This window comes from Sinohyriopsis cumingii, chromosome 1, assembly GCF_028554795.1.
Source record: "Sinohyriopsis cumingii isolate HCF-2022 chromosome 1, ASM2855479v2, whole genome shotgun sequence".
NCBI lineage: Eukaryota > Metazoa > Mollusca > Bivalvia > Unionida > Unionidae > Sinohyriopsis > Sinohyriopsis cumingii.
In genome coordinates this window covers 51,322,165-51,342,837 of record NC_142961.1, presented here as the reverse complement: position 1 = coordinate 51,342,837, position 20,673 = coordinate 51,322,165, and the positions used below count along the sequence as shown (strand labels likewise).

Below are 20,673 nucleotides of genomic sequence, written 5' to 3'. Positions count from 1 at the left end.
ATTCACAACGTTGTCAGCCCTGTTTAAAGTAGACTGTAAATTGAAAAAAATGTTTGTGATTTGAAAAAAATGTTTGATGTTATAGTGTTGGATTATTGTTAAAAAATGTTAGAGTTGTTGTTTAGTGTTAAGTGATTTTTGAATAAAAAATGTTGTGTTTTGAAAAAAATGCCTTTGTCGTTTGTTTGGTTATAAGAATGTTTGATTGATGCTCTTTAATTTCTTACTATCCCTCTCATGACACTCATTGAACGTTCCGGCTCGAAAACCGTGGAGGGATGTTTTCCTTCACGTCCGCGCTTTGACTTTAAGAACCGGGGAAGTTTCCAGTTTAACCTTCCATTGTCGACTCATCCTCCTACGAAGATGTGATCCAAACTAGCTAAGCTAAACGAAGCCTACGTAAATTTGCATAGGGTCAGACACAGTCTGATACCGAAGCCAGAAGAGATAGAGAATGTGAGAATGTTAAAAGTCACTGAAGACCTGATAGAAGAGCTCTTCAGAGAAGAAGTGAACAGGGAGAATGAAGAATGGACAGAGAAGTACAGACTTCAGAGACAGCAGCAGCAACAGCAACAGCAACAACAACAACAACACCAGCAGCAGCAGCAACCTGAACCTGACAGAGGCTTTGTCGATTGTCGTATCGACACCAAAGAGTTCTTCTTCTCTTTCCGAAGAAGCAGACCTATCGCCAGAAAGTCCATCCTCAGAGGACATCGCATTCTTAGAAACTAAAAGATTGCCATAGCAAACAAAAAAACCCAGCCCTTTTCAGGGCTACCCCAATACTCTAGAAAAGAAATAACCATCAATTTGCCAATGTGTGTAGGTAGAGTAGTGTGAATATAAACACTAACTCTTTTTTATAGTGTGAGGGTATGTGATTGTGTATAGGATTGTGTGTTAGTAAGTGCTCACGTACGTTGGTGTGGATAGTAGATTAAGATCATGTCTTTTTTGTTTTTGGTGTTTGAGGTGTGGGGAGAGTAGATTTAAGGTTAGATTACTTTGCGTATGTGGATAGTATATTGAAGTGATTAATGAAAAAAGTTTTTAGAATAGTGATGGGTAGTATAAAAAAGTGAGTGAGTGTTTCTTTTAGGTCCGCGCGTTGTTTGGTCATGATCTAGGTAAGATCAATTTTATGTTTTTAGGGGGATGTTTTCCTTCACGTCCGCACTTTTAGTATAAATTGAAACTCGTTCGGCAGTCCAGCTACCCTTGTTGATTGATCAACACGAGAATGAACGCCAGACTAGCGAAACTGTTGGAACTTCATGTGCATCTGGAATATGCCAGGCGCATGTTGAACGAACTGGCCGCGGAGGCCATTGTGGAAGAGGGAAGGATGAGAGAGGAGGAGAGAATAAACAAAGAAGAGGAGGAGAGAAGATACAAAGAAGAGGAAGAGGAGAGAAGAAACAAAGAAGAGGAGGAGAGAAGATACAAAGAAGAGGAAGAGGAGAGAAGAAACAAAGAAGAGGAGGAACAGGAGAGAAGAAGAAGAAGAAATTTCAGAATCCCAGAGACAGAAAATTGGGATTCTGAAGCTATTTATCCTGCCTCTGCTCTCTCCCCCAAAAAAGTAAAAAGCAACTGGGGAACAAGATGTGTATGTGGCGCCAGGCCTGGAAGGTGCCACCATTAACCAGGTGTCCATGAAGTTCCAAAAAAACAGCCCTTTTCAGGGCTACCCAATACTCTAGAAAAGAAATAACCATCAATTTGCCAATGTGTGTAGGTAGAGTAGTGTGAATATAAACACTGACTCTTTTTTTCATAGTGTGAGTGTATGTGTTTGTGTGTGTTTGTGTTTGTGTTTGTAACTGATCACGTAAGTTCGTGTGAATAGTAGATTATGGGTTTGTTTATTGTTTCTTAGTGTATGTGGAGAGTATAGTTAGGGTTTTGTAAACGCTCACGTACGATTGTGTGGATAGTAGATTATGGATTTAGTTCTAATGATTTGCGTGTGTAAATAGTAGATTTGGGGATTGTTTATTGATGGTTCACGTATGTGGATAGTAGATCATATGAAATGAGAAAAGTAGGGGGGATGTTTTCCTTCAAGTCCGCGCTTTTCGTATAAGAACCCACAGTATTCGTCGTTCAAACCATTCTACGGAGAAGATGGCTTCAAACCACCTGGATAAAATGCAAACATTGCAAGACGTCCTGGACAATTTGGGCATGATGGAACAAATGCTGGTGAGACTAAATGAAGACCACTATTCTTATAGTCCCCTTCGAGTAAAAATGGAGATCAACAATTTAAGAAAAGTAAAGGACATAATAAGTGGTGTCATGAAAGAGATAAAGGAGGAGAAGGAGGATGAAGAGGAAAGGATAAGGATAAGAGAATGGAATGAAAAAATTGAAAAAGAAGAAGAAAATGAGAAGAGAAAGAAAGAAGAGGAGAAGAAGAAGAAAGAAGAGAAACAAAAGGAAGAGAAGAAGAGAAAGAGTGTAGGAGAGAAAATAAGAAGTTGGTGGAGAAAAAGAAGAAATTAGAAGCAGAAGAAAAACCAAAGGCCCTTTTCAGGGCCACCCACATTTCTCGAAAAGAGAATGACTTTCAATTGCCTACCCCCTTGTTCTTTTATTTTTTAAAATTCAAAAAAAAAAAATCCCATGTTCAATTTCCCTTGACGCTATACAGTCCCACCCTGTTTAAATTCCTTTGACGCTATACAGTCCCTATTCCCATGTTCAATTCCTCTTGAGGCTATATCGTCCCACGATTTTTCTCCATGTTAAATTCCCTTGAGGCTATATGCTCCCACGATTTTTCTCCATGTTAAATTTCCATTCAGGCTATATGTTCCCGGGGTGGGTGGGTCTGTAATGCTAATTCCCATTGAGGCTGTAGTATCCCCATATACTACTCTTCTATCCCAGCTTGTATCTCATCTAAATTCAAACAGTCATTTTAGCAATGTACAGTCTGCATATCGCCCTTGCCACAGTACTGAAACTACTCTTCTAAAAGTAGTTAATGACATTCTCTCTGCGTTGGATAGCGGAAAGATTACAGTCCTCACCCTCCTTGATTTGTCTGCAGCATTTGACACAATAGACCATGATATATTACTTCGCCGTCTCCAGCATGTATTTGGCATTCGTGATACAGCCTTACTGTGGTTCAAGTCCTACTTGGTCAACAGGACACAAATTATATCTACAAATAGAATACGCTCCAGTCCAGTTGATATATGTTGTGGTGTTCCACAGGGGTCTGTTCTTGGACCTGTTCTCTTCATTCTAATCACTCAGTCGCTCTCAAGTGTCATAGATCATCATCCAGTGTCTCACCAATTGTACGCTGATGACACCCAAATATACAAATCTAGCCACCCAACTGAAGTTGATGCTACCATCCAAGGTGTAGAGAGGTGCATTTCTGATGTGAAATCATGGATGACATGTAACAAGCTGCAGATGAATGATGATAAAACTGAGGACATTCTGATCACAACACAAAGACTTTCTCATTCACATCCTTTACCTCAAACAATAAATATCAGCAACACCAACATTAAATTCACACAATCAGTACGAAACCTAGGTGTTACTCTGGACAGTACTCTCACATTGCACCAACATGTTATGAACATATGCAAGGCTGCATATCTTGAGCTGAGATGCATCAGCTCAGTTCGCAAATATCTTTCAGTTGATGCCGCTAAAACACTTGTGTGTTCATTAGTACTTTCAAGACTGGACTATTGTAACTCAGTTCTGTCTGGTTCATCTCAATATCTGTTCCAGAAACTTCAAAAAGTTCAAAACACAGCTGCTCGGATCATACTTAGAGTACCACGATCAGAGCACACCTCCCCGCTGCTCTGTACCCTACACTGGCTATCCATTCGATCCAGAATCAAACACAAAAGTTGTTCTCTGTGCTACGTTTCACTGTCGGACTCTAGTTCAACATACCTGTCCGACCTCACCCATGTGTATACACCAGCAAGATACTTATGCTCTTCTTCTGACAATCGTATACTCATTATTCCCACTATGAAAACAAAGTCATATGGACAGCGTTCTTTTGCATACCAGGGCCCAGCAATGTGGAATGAATTGCCCACTGAACTTAGACACAAAGACACAGTGATTACATTCAAGAGGGCTCTCAAAAACTCACTTATTTCGACTGCAAGAACAAACTTAAAGACTGAATAATGTTTCCTACCTTAAATATTCTCAGCATGTTTTTTTTTTTCTTAATGTTTTCTAATTTCATGGTGTTTGTTTTATAATCATATCATTAAGTTTTTTATCTTATAGGTATTGTCTAATGTTGTAAAGCGCTTAGAGCTTCTAAATATTAGGCGCTATACAAAGTCCTCATTATTATTATTACTATTATTATGAGGCACTTATTCCTTCCCCCAGGATCAATTAACAGGCTGTGGTGCGGCCACAAACCCGTGGTACATGTACACCCGTACGAAAACGACCTTAATCCAACTAACATCAACAACAACCATGGGCTGGACAGAAAATATCATGTTAAAATATTAATAGATATAAAATACACCTACTGCCAAAAACTTGCATAAACTGACCAACAGCTATTCTCACTGACCAACATCCACACATACTGACTAACCCCCAATCTGACTGATTATCACTAGCACCTACTAACAAACAAACCTTTTGATCGACTAGTATAATTATTTTACATCCTTCAGTTATACTCTATCTTTGGTATCGTGTAGGTGCTGGTAAATATATCGAGTTGATGGTTAATACGTTTGTATGCTGGTCAGTAAGTGTGGGTAATAGTAATTAGGTGTAAGTTATGGTCAGTGGGCGTGAATACCTGTCAGTAAGGTCGTGGTTTTGCCACTAAGCGTGATCAGATTGAATATTGGTCAGTGTGTGTCCTTGTAACCTGATGACATTTTAACATTGCATTTTCAGTAGTGTCATATTTGTACCGAACAACAACCCCAACCCCCCGAATCCCACCTCCCCAAGATACTAATGTTAAACCCATGGACTAATGTTAAATTCCACTTGTGTCCGAAGTAGCACAGCTCCATCTTCATTCCATACTGCCACTCTATATTAGTGAGGAGCCTTTGAGGGGACACAGTCGTTGAATTTGTATGGTGGGGAAGAGAGGTGTGCGTTAGTTTTTAAGAGTCATTGCAACACTCCTTTAAGAAAAAAATAACGATTTTATGACTGCATTTTAATTTCGGGTGCATGTTAAATATTATTTGAATTGTCGTTACAAATCATGTAACGAAAAAGGTATTTTAAAAAATCTCATGTTGTAGTAGATGTGCAGCTAAAGATCGACAGAGGAGCAGTCCAGTAAGACATAAATTAGAACCAGCCGATGAAAGGGAAGTAACTGTGTTATTGATTTCATTGACATTAGTAAAACAATCTGAAATTATGATGTCATCTGAAAATACGCAATTTAAGGACCCTTTGACGAGTTCCTTCAATAAGGATATTGATGATGGAGAGGTAAAGATATTTGCAGTTCGCTTCAAATAAAAAAAACTCCCTTTCCGGGAATCTGCATAACGTCAGCTAATTTGGTGGCGTTTTGTTGTTCAGTGCAATGATAAAAGTAGCGGTGATGGGGGGTGGGTCATGAGTAAATAATCCATCAATAAGTACAACACAGATCTAAGAAAGTAAACGATATAAAATGGATCTCTTAATAAATGTACGATGCAACAAGCTTCATTTTTACGCTGTTAAATTAAAAGGAAACTTAAAACTTGGACCTCGTCCTACAATGTACAACATCGTCCCTAATATTTGTTTTGGGGTCGAGGTCTTACTGCCTAAGTAACGGCGCTTGTGTAGCGTGTCTAACATCATGACGAGAAGTAAAATTTTCAGGAATATATCACACTTTACATCCCATATTGATGCTTTTCTACAAATTAAAGTCATAATGTTTTTGACAGATTGTACTTATTCAGACATCATTTTTTTAAATAAATTCAAATTCTCACACAAACAAATACACCAGTTTTTGTTTTGGGGTCGAGGTCTTACTGCCTAAGTAACGGCGCTTGTATAGCGTGTCTAACATCATAACGAGAAGTAAAATTTTCAGGAATATATCACACACTTTACAGCCCATATTGATGCTTTTCTACAAATTAAAGTCATAATGTTTTTGTCAGATTTTACTTACTCAGATGTCATTTTTGTAATAAATTCAAATTCTCACACAAACAAATGCACCAGTTTTCAAGTTGCATTGGCATTTGAATTTTTGTTCCAATGTTAATCAACGTTGGAAAACGCTACACAGCACTGTTATATCACTAGCAAGACCTTGACCCCCAAAACAGGGGCCATGAGTGGCCGAGTGGCCTAAAGCGCTCTCTGTTACGGATCACTGCCATCTCACCTCTGTCTGCGTGGTCAAGTCTAGGATTCGGCCAATGTGGGTATGTGAGAACGTTTGCCAGTAGCTTCTCGTGGGTCGGTGGTTCTTCCTGAGGTTTTCCTGGGTTCTTCCTCCACCATTAATACTGGCCGCCATGCATAGCCTATCGTGTGCTGAAAAATGGCGTTAAACCCCACAACAAACAAACAAACCCCCAAAACAAAAGTCTCAGGGTCAGTGTCTTACATTGTAGGACGAAACTTGGACCAAGACAAGTCAGCCCATGTCTTGACAACTCAGATTTGACCCCTGTTCACTTCATCTCCTTTCACTTTGTTAAATGACATATGTTAAAGACAAGTCAAACCTGTTGCTTATTATGATCCAAAAAGTGCCTTAAGTTTGTTTGGTTAGTGGACATCCTCAGACTGCACAGCATACTTGAATCAGTTGATTTGGGAACCATTAATTTGATTAAAGTGAACTAACATAGACAGGAAAATGAATATTTTTCTACAATGGTTTAGAAAGCAAAGCAAAATTACCCTGCTACGATTTGTTAAAATCAAATAGGACCAGTCTAAATCAATATGAATATTCCAACCTTATACTCTGTGCAGTAACTGGTTGTTACAAATTGAGAAATTTTAAACAAGAACAATAAAATATTAGAATTTGTTACCACCAATATTAATCAAAACAGGTCAGTTGCCCTCGCTTGTCGTCAGAATTAGTTGAAGAGTCCTAGTCAACATCAGAACATTCCAAGTGCATGAGAGACTTGAAGTCCATGCATAAGTTTGATATGTTCAAGTATATTCTGTTCATACTTTCATTTTGGTCTGGCAAGAGTGTTTTATTTCTGTTTGCCTTGGCCTTCAGATAGTCAAAACCCTTTTCATCAGCTTACATTATGGTTCTTCATGCTAAACCATTATAACATGGAATATTGATCTGACTATATCCAAAATGTAATCACTACCGTGAATGAAGTTTCAGTATATATTAACATATTTGTCAGTATATTCATGCTAGCATATGATTAGTCTTTAAGTATCATAAATCATTTTAAAATAGTATGTTCGGGTCTGATACACTGTAAATTTGACTTGACTTTATAAAAATATAATTGGAAGTGAATTGAGATTAAGGAGAAATATCATAATCACATTAATAAACTTACTTATTGCATAATTTAAATTTTGAAATTGTCATATTGCCGCTATGTTAATTTTGAGTTCAAGGCAGCACATGTCTACTCAGCTACTTGTAATTTAACATGTGTTGACATGTATTAATTGAATCACAGTAGCACTTCACTACCATACATTGTACATTTTATATCAGCAGTAAATATTTTCCAGTATTAGAAGTTTAAAAATATCTGTTTCCTTGTGCTGCCACTATGTAATTGAGTTAAATAGATATTAAAAAGAAACAATCAACACATAGGCAGTGCAAATATTTTCTAATTCTTATATATTTATTCATATAAATTTTGTATCAACAGTAAATATTTTCCCAATAGTGTCAGTTTAAATGCCTATGTGCCATCTTTACCATGTCTTTGCCCTTCTTTTCCGCTGTCTTTGTGGTGTTTAGTAGGACCAATATTTTTTGGGACGAAACTTATTGGGGGGTGCAACGACCCAAAACCAAAGAAATAACATTATAATAATTAGAGCTGGTTACTGCAAAAACTTATGTACTGCGGCATACCAAAATAACACCATATTACATCCTTGACACTATTTAGAAACAAGATTAATTATCTTGAGATAAAAGAAAAGAAAATATTTCTGCTCAAAAGAAAACCATTGTCACCCCCCCATGCCGAAAATTAAATGGCCAACACCTTATTGTAAATGAGTTTTCTATTCCTGTGTTAACTTTTGTGTAAGGTGAAATCAGTAAACATAAAACACATTCAAGAAATGAGAATATTTAGTGGACTCAAGAAAATTACATAAAGTTCAGACAGGAATCAAGCGTGCTCCCAAAAATTGTAGGATGATTCTCATTCTTACAAAAGGAATACATATACTTAACACATTTGCATACGCTAGTAAATAACTAAAACATGAATTTAAAAAAAAATTGTTTTAATAAGATTTTTTCTGATAGCCAGATTTGACTTGAATATGTTTCCAGGTTGTGTGTATGAAATGATAAATATCAAGACTGCTTTACATGTATGAAAAGAATGGTATAAAAGAATACGTGAACTTTATGTACATAATACGATTGAACATCAATATAATTTTGTCTTAAGCTGACCTCTACATCTTTCACTTAGAAAGTCTTACTTTGATCCTTATTATTGGCAAAAATCATTCACATACAAAGTAATTGAATATTTAACAACTATAAAATACGTATTTGTATAATGCATTCCATATTAAAGTACCTTCTCTTGCTGTCTAGTTCTCTGTGTGCCTGTTTGTCTGTCTGTCTGTCTGTTTCTCCAAGGATTTTTGTGCACACAGGTTTCTATATCCTATATTTTTAATCATTAATGTATTCATTCATTAATGCAACAGTGCATTATAAATGAATTATGTATTATATTAACTACATGCTTCGGATTCAGCCAATGTGGGTATGTGAGAAAGCATGCCAGTAGCTTCTCGTGGGTCGGTGGTTCTTTCCGGGGATTTCCCAGGTTCTTCCTCCACCATTAATACTGGCCACCATGTATGGCCTATCGTGTGCTGAAAAATGGCGTTAAACACTACAACAACAACAACAACTACATGCTTTTTTGCAGATGTCAAATCAATATAATTCTGTAAACTGCCACAATGCAGACATCATAGTGATATGACTGAAAATTTGTTAAAGCTCTGTTAAAGTTCCAAATCACACACACACACTACCATGTAATATCAACTGGGTATGTAATAAAATTATGGTTTTGTAATACAGGAAGATTTTACAACACATCATTAATAATAATGATAATAATAATAATAATAATAACAATTTATGTTAGGTTGATTTATTCATTAAAGCCATGTGCAATATAAATACATCTTTCTAATTTGACTGTGACTTTGTCTGGCTTTGTGTGCAATATAAATACATCTTTCTAATTTGACTGTGACTTTGTCTGGCTTTGTGTGCAATATAAATACATCTTTCTAATTTGACTATGACTTTGGCTTTGTGTGATTGGTTATGCTTTGTCGAATGTAGATGAAAGTTAGCACAAAATTGATAACTTGTTATGACATATTGAAAAATTGCATTTTGTTTATAATTGGTCAAATTAACAGTTAATAAAATAATAAACATTTTAAATATGTTTTTGTCAGACTTTGTTATTACTTTATCATTGTTTGAATTCGAACTTTATCATCCAGTTTTTGGTCATTTAATTTAGTATAATTATGGAGAAAACCAGTGTTTTGGTTGGGTTACTTTACCTATCAATATAATTTACAATATAAATAAAAACTTTTCTAATTTGACTTTGCATGACTCTTTCAGACTTCGTGTGGCTTTGTGTGGCTTTGTCAGGCTTAGCAGTACAGGTATTTAGTAGGACCCATCAAAGCAGCTGAATCTTTAGAAAACAAATTGAGACCTGTTCAGAACTAGTATTGACACGATTTTTCTAAAAGAAGTTTTGAAATTTTGACACTGCACAGTTCAAGAAGGCAGGCTATTTGAATAGCTGCCATGTACCTTAACTAGAAAAGGCCATTTGCACAGCTGCTATGTACCTATGTGGAAAGACAGCTTGAATATAGTTTATATAAAGCTATTTGTGAAGCTGCCAGGTATCTGATCTGTGAAATATATTCATTTTTGTACGTGTTTAACTTTAATTCCATATTTGCAAATCATGGTTGCTAAAACTTTACAGTGCTATATTCTTTCACCTCCAGCAGAAATAGACATTTTTTGATAAATATTGAGTGAATCTTTTCAGTTTGATTAACCCGATTGATTAACTTTTTCTGTTATTCACTCAGAACAAATTTTCTTTTTCTTTTATACTCAAGTGAGTTAGATGCTGAAGTGTATTAAAAGTTTTAAAGTTGCAGATTTCTTAAATAATTTCAGCTGCTCACTATTTATGTTCTGTAGTGTTTTGTGTACATTCACACAATAAATATGAGTAACATAATTCCATCTTAAATCAAGATAACAAAGCATACACTTAAATCTACATTAATTTTGTACAGTAAATATGAGTAACATAATTCCATCTTAAATCAAGATAACAAAGTGTACACTTAAATCTACATTTGTACAGTAAATATGAGTAACATAATTCCTTTTGAATTCATGATAACTAACCATACACTAAATATAAAAAAGTATAGAGTGTGATTTGATGAGGATCTTCATTACAGATTGACATATTTCTGCTTGACTACTGTGATTGATACATTGGAAGATAATATTTCAGTTTATTATGGCTGTCTGGTGAAAAAAATTATGGATTGTTGAAGTGAAATTGAATTAACGATTTGTTCTCTTGAGAAAAACTACTAATTCATGGACTAGCCTCAAATTGTTTGCACCTTGTATCATAGTTATAATCCAAACTATGAGACAGATACCAGATGCAATGCAAATATTGTAAGCAATGGCTGGTACAGTGTATCTGTGTGATGCACTTCGTAGTTTGGTAAGTCTTGTGCCAAACCTGTGATGGTATTGGCGGGTATATGTTATGTTTAGCAGAGTTTACATATTCAAAATATTTTGGACTAAACCCTAGTAAAAGGACCATTTTCCACTTGGATAGTCTTATCTGTGTTGGGCACATGGCAGCCTTGTGAATAGTCTGAATCAAAAGTTGGTATACAACAGCCTTGAAAATAGACGCCTTATCAAAACTGAGATATGGACATAAACTTTCTTTCTTTACTGAAAGTCTTCTTATAGTGCTACAGTGTATGACATTGACCCAGATTTATGTTATTGGAGGAGGTCAGTGTCTAGCCACCTGAACAGATAGTGCTTTGTAGCACTTCCATCAGCAGTTGATGGGGGAACTGAAGGCCAAGCTTTAAAGAATATCTCACATAGTTGTCACAGCTCATATTAACACTGTTACACAGCTTCAAGTCTAATTGCTTTATTTGTACCATACTTTGATGCCTATTTCCATATCGAGTTAAATCCAGGCACAATCAAGTGCTGGTGTTTTTCAAACTGTTAACAGCCATTTCAGTTGTTTGAAGAAAGATGGTGACGAGGAAGGCTGAAGTAGGTTAAATTAATGCAGAGTCTGAAAAATTAATCGCCTGGGAGCCCAGGACAACCAATAGTTAATGCTGGGTAACCCTTTGTCCCAATGCAAGAGCCCATTCTGGCAATCAGCAACATTTTTAACATAATGATCATGTTCAAAATTATAATGGAATTTGTATGTGTTTGTCCATTGACTAAGATTTGATTGTTAAATTGCACCTCAGGATATCCTTAGTGGGGTGCCCAGATTATCTCCATATAATTCCATAGCTGAGTGTGGGGTGGTTTCTGTTGGTAAGAAGCCACAATAATTCACATGTGTCACCTATTCATTATCCCATTAGATAATCACAGTTCAAATTGCACTAACCCTTTAGAGTGAACCCTTATAAATGGTGATCATTTGTCAACACAGTGGTATATGATAGAAGTACATGTATCTTTCACCATTGACTTGACATATAGATTGCTTATGATGTAGTACAGGGGCATTCAACCTTTTTTGGCTGGGGGCTAAAACAGATAAAATGCTTAAGTTTGCGTGCATCATGACCAAGAACAGTTCCTTATCACTAATTATGCATATTAATTAAAATGCATATTTTTGAAAGGTCTGCAGACAAGGCCGTGTGCACAGTGTAAAGGATTGGGCCATGGTTTGTACACACCTGATATAGTAACATAATTTCTCATTGGTCAGTGGAAGAAATGGGCATTCACTGTAGAGCATGAGACAGTTTGTATTGGTTAGATGACTTTAGCTAAAGGAATATGGAAAGTATTATTGAATATACCAGTCACAATTGTGATTGCGTAGGGTAATGACTGCACATGAAATGTTTTTTACTTATCTGACAATTTAGACATAGGAATAATAGTACTGGATTAACTATAATGTGAACAAGGGCTTAAAATTTGGATTTTATCTCACTAACCCACATAATCACCAAAATATAGTTGTTACAGATTATTACAACTCTGTGTTCTTAAACTAAGTAATCAGAAAGAGTAAAAATTCAACAAATAAGTTATTACCATAGAAAACAAATTTAAAATTTAAAAATAACTTACACTAATGCGAATTAAATCTCAAAATAGTCCAAACAATTATACCATCAGTTCTAATAAATAAAATTGTAATTAAATTCTAGTGGTGTTCGAAATAAGATCCAGTGCTGGTGCTGATGTGCTTGTAGTGGCATGTGACATATTGATGTGACAGCAGTCTTTTGATGAATCAAAATAATATAATCCAAGATGTCCTCGATTGAATTCACTATAATTTCCAGTTAATGTCTGTCCAAGAATATTAATTACTAGCATTTTTATTTCCAGGGAATTTGAATAAATAATTTCACCCAAACAAAATACTGAACACAACAATAAGGCTGATTTTGCCTAAAGATATTAAGGCATTTTAGTTTCTAATGCAACATTAATTAATCATTAATTTTAAATCGGACAATAACAACTGTATTTCAGCAAAAAGAATTGCAAAATACCCTCATACTTTCGTATTTCTCTGAATACTCTGTGCAGAACATGCACATTATAGCCTGTACTGGACCATACAGTACTTTCTTTTAGCCATTTGTGTTCTTTTTCCCATCATTTGTGGTACTTTCAGTCTGTTGATCATATTTGTAATTGCTCTTGTCATCATCAGGTTTCTGCTGTTTTTGTAGTAGCTTCACGCAATGCATATGCTTCCATATGTTTACAGTTTTTGCTGCACAATGTATTGAATGTTTATCACGATATTATAAATATTGTTACGTATATCTGATTTAATTCAAATTTATTTTAATTTTATTGTTTGTTTGTCAGCTTTAAAAATTTATTTTATTGTTCATGCTGTTATAGTATAATTTTGTTTACATGATTTGGAATTTTTTTCAGAAAATAGTTTGATCTTGACTGATTCAGTTGTAAACACATAAAGCTGACCTAGTTCCTGACCTTAATTCAGAATTAGTAACAGTCACGTGAACAAGTTTTTTATATATTTATTTTTATTGTGGGAATAACAAGAGTGAGATCGAGGCTGTATTGAAAATGGAACCCTAGGCTTGTAAATAGTTTTATTGAAGTAAACAACTTTTTAAAATTTTATTCTTTGAGTAAAATGATTGGTTTTTGTCAGGGCCATGTTTTGAGTATGTGATATAAACTTGATCTTGTGACCCTCATACGGGCACCCATTCTGTGCCTCAAAAATTACTGTATAACTGTTGTTTTAGAGAAATAGTCTCAGGCGGGCTTCTAAACACTGTGATGTAAAGGTGTTTCTTTTGTTGTGTCATTTGGGAATTACATTTTGATTTTTATTCAGATTATTTGGATTCTAATGGATTATTTCTTTTTTCCTGGAAATATATGTGCTCATTCAGAATTCTTGGACAAGTTCCACTTGTGCAGTGTTTTGACTGTAATCACAGCAGTTTACTTGATGAGAGGATAAGCACTTGAACTCCTGTCCATTTGCACTACAAGTATTTATTGTACCTTATCAAGTGCATGAGGTGTGTAGGTTCTCAATACAGTCAACATATCATTTAACTGTAAAATGCAATAAGGTTTCTTGATCACTGCTTTAACTGTTATGAAAGCTAGAAGCAGAAATTTTGACTGCTCCAACAATTAGTGATGGCTGGGTTTAAGTGATCTATTTTGCAAAATCTCTTACCTCAGGGGAAAGGGTTAGCATTATTTTTGGCCCTGCATGAATGATAATGATGTAAATTCAGATAAGTATAAAATGTATGTGAATTTTTTATTAGGTGTGACCAGCTATTAGAATATTGATTGCAGTAATCTTGGGACAAATGCAGTAATTTACCAGGCAAGCAGAAAAATCAGCTGGCAACCAGTTTTTCAAAGCTGGGTGTACAGGGACAACCATGGATTAAAAAAAAAATTCTGCTCATGTAATGGTCAATTTTTCTTTTCCGAAACAAATATATTTGACAATGTGATTAGACATACTTGTTTCATTAAAGAAGATGCACCCCTAGTTCAACCAACTTAGCAGTTGGCATTGTTTTCCAGTAGGCATACCTCAGGCTTGAAATAATACAAAGTCACAATTAAATAATCCACATCTGTGTGTTGCATTATTTACAGAGAAATTCTGAGTGGTACCTTAAGAATAATAAGTACATAATATGGTTGAGGACTACAAAATAAGACCATAAATATGATATTTTATTAGAGACATAGACCAGGTTTTCATCTCCAATGACAGATCACCATTGAATAGACAGACCTGTAAATGCTCTTTTAAATATTGTTTTTGTATGTGAAAGAAGATTGAAGACTTCATGGTTGCTACACTTTGGCTGATTCCTCATACCATGGTTAAGCCACTGGTAACAACCCCCTCCCCCTCCCCCACCCCTCTAATTGTGGTATGCACCACAGAATTTCAGCCAATCAACACTCTAAGTTACTAAAGTGAAGTGATCAAATAGAGACTTGATTTCTTTCCCCATATCGTGCGACCAGTTCTCACAAGGCCAAATACCCATGCAATAAAAGTGCAGTGACAAAGGCAGTTGAATAGGAGTCCCAAGAACACAACACGTTTTTCGTTTCCCTTGCAGTAATTCAGAACATGTATATATTATTGAACATTTGTGAACAGTGATAATTGTGATAGTTCGTAGTGTTACTATAACAATTCTCATTGGCTATACCATGCCATTCTTTATTTTGTATGCAGCTGAAAGAATCAATTAAGAGATTCAAGGTTTTATTTTCTTTATTAATTTATTTAATTGGCTTATTTCCATTTCAATTAAATTTACTAAGACACTGAAGGAAGAGTAAAATGACCATATTGCATTCACTTAATTTTCTTTTATCTTTAATCAATACAGCCATTTAAAAAAAGAAGAAAATGTAACAAACGACTCCACTGCATGTGTAGGGCCGAAAGCTGTAGGTTCAGGACCTGTCTACATCACACTCATGAATTTTGTTGGTTTCTCATTTTAAACATCAACAGCCCTCAATCTAGATATGGTTATTTGATGAGAAACTTCATTCACAAGCCAATGACATTGTAGATGAAACCAGCAACACTTGAGTTAAAACAGCAAAGCCTGGAAATGAGTCAGAAAACCTCCTGCACATTGCCAAGCATGCAAACTATTGAAGTGGAAGAAGTTGTCATCTATTCTTACACTTTTGACTACACTTGACTCCCCACCATAAGGTACCAAAGTTCTGTGGGGACATCTTTTCTTGTGTCAGTTTCATTCATAGCCTTGTGCTTGTCACCAAAGAAAGTATGTAAAGTTGTCATCAGAAAAGCGTACATTTGATAGTCATTCAAAGACAAAAATATATTTTTACACAACATTGAAAAACATGATTTTATGGTGATTTATGTTGATTAACATGGGAGTTCTTATTTGTCAATGAAGCAGAATAAGTTGCAAAATCTATGCACAGTTTCTTGATATAATGCATATGATATCATACAAAAATCATGTACAGATTTAAAGTATGATAGAATAATGTGTTCAGAATGATGCTTATCAAAGCAAGGTGTCAAACCACACTTGAATTTAATTAATCTACTGATCTAAACTATGATTAGGCATGGACAATCAATTAACAAGGGTCATAGTTTCCTTATTCACTCAACTGAAGCCTATGCAAATTCACTTGATACCTTATACATGTACTCACTTACAAACTATATGATTGATATTACAAACTTTTGCCAAAACATATCAGATAAAAGAAAAGTTTGGTGAAAAAAAATGCATGTCAAGGACTTGCATGCAGTTGAAATTGGTTTCACAGGGGTCAAAGGGTAAAAAGTTTGCTTATTCTTCTGGCACCAGTGTATGAAAACATATAAATATGCTTTATCATCATTTTCTTAAATTTTATTACAAATGACTGAAAAGAAATCTTTTTGATATTGTTTCTTTCATTTGAACCATCAGTTTAAAATTTGATTTTATTTCTATATCATAAGATTTTTAATTTTGTCATAAGTATGAACATTTCAGTAATCAGAACTAAATGTCAGTCCAAGTAGACATGCATATATATAATTTTTTTCAACATTCTTAGAGTTGTAGAGCCAACAATTTTGACTTGTGCCTTGCCCCAAAAACTGTGGAGAAGAACCATTATGGTTAGGTGAACAATGGAATTTTGCTGAAAGCCATCTCTATAACAGAAGCAGGAAGAATAAAACAACCTCTTCTTTATGGATGAATCCACCTCCATTCAGGGGAATGGTAATAGGCAGTTTCCAACTTGTTGATCCCCAGAGGGATCCTGAGAGGGGAAAGGAGCACCATCCAGTACACCAGATAATCTACCTCAGGATGTATTGTGATGGACATGTCACGGTTCAAGAAGTCGCTGATACTCCCTTGTATGTCCTGCTTGTCTGGTATAGTGCATTCATACCAGGCACTGATCACCTGGCAAAGTAGCAGATAGCAGACGCTAGGTACTGGGTCTAGGCATGGATCAATGGGCACCATGTACCAGACACCCAGCATGACAAATACCAATCACCAATAGTTTGTTGCTGCAGAGCATTCTATGTCTGCAAGGGAATGGGACTAGGTCAATGCCACCCAACTCTTTACCTGTATTTCACGTCAGTTCCTACAAGTCTTTGGTTTGTGAGTCTGGATCTTCACATTTGCTACCCATGGTATAATCAGTGAGTGTTCCATAGCCCTATTGGCCAGCAGACAAGGCAGGCAGTAGGACCTGCCATCCCTCTTTCAGTTACATTGTTAAAGAAAGGAGAGCGATCACCACTCATCTCCTTCCCCATTGAGAAGGAATTATAATGTTACATATCGTGGGAAAGAGAAAAGATCAGACAGCCCTGTCTCCCTTTTCCAGCAGAGACAGGAGGATACAATTTCAATGATGATTCACTTTAAAGCATTTGAGGAAATAAAAGTTGTGGTCAGTACCTTTTTCCCAAATTGGAGTCCCCATCTTTGTCCTACAATGGCAGATGGTGGAAGATGATGTTGTTTTGACTTTTGACAAGGCTGTGCCCTAAATCCTCCAGGTTCTTGGAAATGAGAAATCTGTCCAGTTTGGATATCCTCTCAGGGACACACAACAAGGCTGATAATCTGTTTTTTTATAATGATAAGGTGTATTGCACTGAAACTGATTACATGGCCAAGAAGCAACCAGACAGTGGATCAGTTGGTCTACTCTACCACCCTTTGGACTCTGGCTTCAACACATAGTTACAAGGTTCATTCACCTCTTTGGTCACTGAAGGTCTCATGGATGGGATTCCAAATTTGTCTAAAGTATGGATCTCCATGGTGAATTGCTCCTTCATCACTGTCAAGTCACTAAGAGATATGGAACGTATGGTGCACACTTTAGTTATGCTAACATTTTCTTGGCAGCCTCCTTTAACCATATAATAAAGATGTCTTTGTTGCCAGCTGCTAGAAGCTCTGGTAGGCCTTCGTCATGACAGTAAAACACTCACTGTTGCTGTTGATGGCACTGTCTGCTGAGTTGCTCTACCTATGCAGAGATGATGCTTTGGATTCTGCTAAGCACCTGCAGAGACCTTTTGAGGGCAGGCCCTCTGTACTTGGAATCATTGTTTTGGTGGGTTGTCCCTATGGTGCCCTCTCAAGATCTGAACAATCAGCAGGACAGGTTGTTGGTCAAGGCTCCAGTCCAGCTAGATGTTCTCTCAGCCTGAGAAGTGTGTGCGTCACCAGCCCATTAGCTTTAAGCAGGGTTCCAGCAGAACGTGCCAGGATCATGTTAAAAATCTTGGTGTAAAGGTTTGCCTTTGTTTCAGTGGAAACTACTATGATTCATTCTCTCTTCTGTGCCAACCTCATTTTCTAGTCACATATAAGCTACCTTCAGTAGCTCCTGGACCAGTTCAGATCCTTAGCATTTGTACTAGGGATGGTCAAGATAGAATTCTCAGTCTGTTTAGAGTCTTATGTTTCTGTTTGACAAAATCAAAAGGGGAAAAGAAATGACCAGAAATGTCTCTCTATCCCTCTCAAAGGTAATTCTGACTGTGATCGTACCAATCCCTCATTGAAAGATCTTTCTCTAATGAGAATCAAAGCCTATGAGGTTTGGTCTTCTGAGACATTTTGGGTTGGAGCTTTATTAATTGTTCCTGTCTGGATGATACTTGCATTACCTTCATGCACCGAAACCCCTGAACTACTGAGGGCAGCATGGACAGCATATAATTTAAAAATATTCCACTGTCCAATGGTTTTTAAAGACAGAAACTTGGTGTATTTTCAATTTATGTCTGTCTGGTTGTGATTGTGTGGGTTCTGATACGCATGTTTATATGTGTGGTAATGCTGTTGGACATTGCCAGATCTACAATACCAACTACTTTTTTGTTTGTAAGTGTATAAAATGCTTCATATTTAGAATTTCTAGTTATTTTTTATAAACTTTTATGAAAAAGTAACTTACTCTGAATTGGATAATGGTTACATTTTTGGGTCATGTGCACTGATCCCCCTTAGGAAGTCAAAATACACTTTTTGAGTTTTAAAATCCCACACACACTGTCTCGCAATATGGCATACATACTGAGGGTAAGCTCCAGGAAAAGAAAGAGCAGTGTAATAATAAGTATTACCATATTAAAATTAGTTCTGTCTGCATAAGCAGCATTTTAACTAACTGTTCAGGATAAATTGATTAAACTTGATGATTGTATTTATAACTGTTATATTTAAAAAAGAAAGAAAAAAACTTCATTTTCACATTTTGCCTGCATAGAATAAATTTAAGTCTTTAGCTCATGCGTACATAAGGTGTTTGCAAGCTATGTGCATACTATTCTATCTAGAATCATGGAACATGTTGATGGGATGCATCTTAATGAGCACTATTTTCACACTGCAGATGTAGGTCATTATGGCCCATATTTTACACTTCACAGACCTTAGTTAAATTTTGTATTTGATATTCATTTGTAAAGCACTTCATGCTGGAATCATGAAATTGATGATGATGTGCATTTCTGTTAGTTCCACACCTTACTACAAATACACTCATCATTACCTATCTGTTACTGGCATTTGAGTCCATTTACATTTAGTTCAGGACCACACAAGTTTTTAGCATTCTGTATGCATACTAACCTTCCTAGAATCATGGAACTTGCTGAAGGAATGTTTCTTGATAAGTATTGCAGGCTTATTACAAAAGATATTTCTGTGATCTATATTTCATGCTTTGGTGACTTTGTTGAAATTGTTTGTGTTTGAAGTTCATTTATTAGGAGCTGTTTATATTCAAATCATAAAGTTATATAATTGGATCCATATGTGTTATTACTACACACTTAACATCCACAGTAGATCACTGTAATCTACATTTTATGGATTACCAACAGAGCTCAAGTATTTGTTTAGCTCATCCTACAAAGAATGCTCTTTTTGACCAATGCATATGGTAAACATTCCATAAATTGTAATAAATTATAATATATTATTCTCAGCAGGTTAAGTATGTGACTGAGTAGACAGTGTGGGAATTAGATGAGGGTATGGATACTTTTCTTGTGAAGTTTTACCTATAATGGCTGATCATTGTAATTACTGACTTATTGACTGTGCTTCTAACACAGGCATTTTCACTCCATGGTTACGTAAATGAATTAAATATACTAAGTCATCAACACTTCAACACTCACACCTGTGTTAAAGTTGCTGTGCATTTTGTTCTTTTTTCCAACTCTGATTCTTTATATGCTGTTTTATGTTTCAGCTGGAGAGTTTGGACCTTGATGCTTCAGCAAAGTCAGAAATCAGTGTGTCAAGGAGCTCAAGTCTCATTGCTAATCTTAGTGGCTATGATGACGATGATGCAGATGCCAGGGATCTCTTCATTCTAGTTGATGACCCAGAGAGACACACTGGCACCATGGATGCCTACGTCACATTTCGCATCACAACCAAGGTTTAATTATCATTTTATTTATTTCAATTTTTACCCAATGTTTTCAAATTTGAACAAATAATGATCTTTTCTTGTATCCTAAAAAAGAAAATAATTGCCAATAAGACTGTCCTAAAAAC

General features: G+C 35.9%; 1 protein-coding gene across 2 annotated transcripts in view; it reads left to right on the top strand.

The window, feature by feature from the left end:
- The first annotated feature begins 5,387 nt into the window (after nt 1–5,387).
- LOC149806860 (sorting nexin-7-like) overlaps nt 5,388–20,673 on the top strand; it is a 59,676-nt gene continuing 44,390 nt past the window's right edge. For both annotated transcript variants that reach the window (XR_016421170.1, XM_089958739.1), the window contains exons 1-2: nt 5,388–5,493; nt 20,363–20,554. Coding sequence is in view for 1 of the 2 variants with exons in the window: in XM_089958739.1 (XP_089814865.1) it covers nt 5,419–5,493; nt 20,363–20,554 (267 nt within the window). In the remaining variant the exon portion in view is untranslated. The remainder of the gene's footprint in view (nt 5,494–20,362; nt 20,555–20,673) is intronic.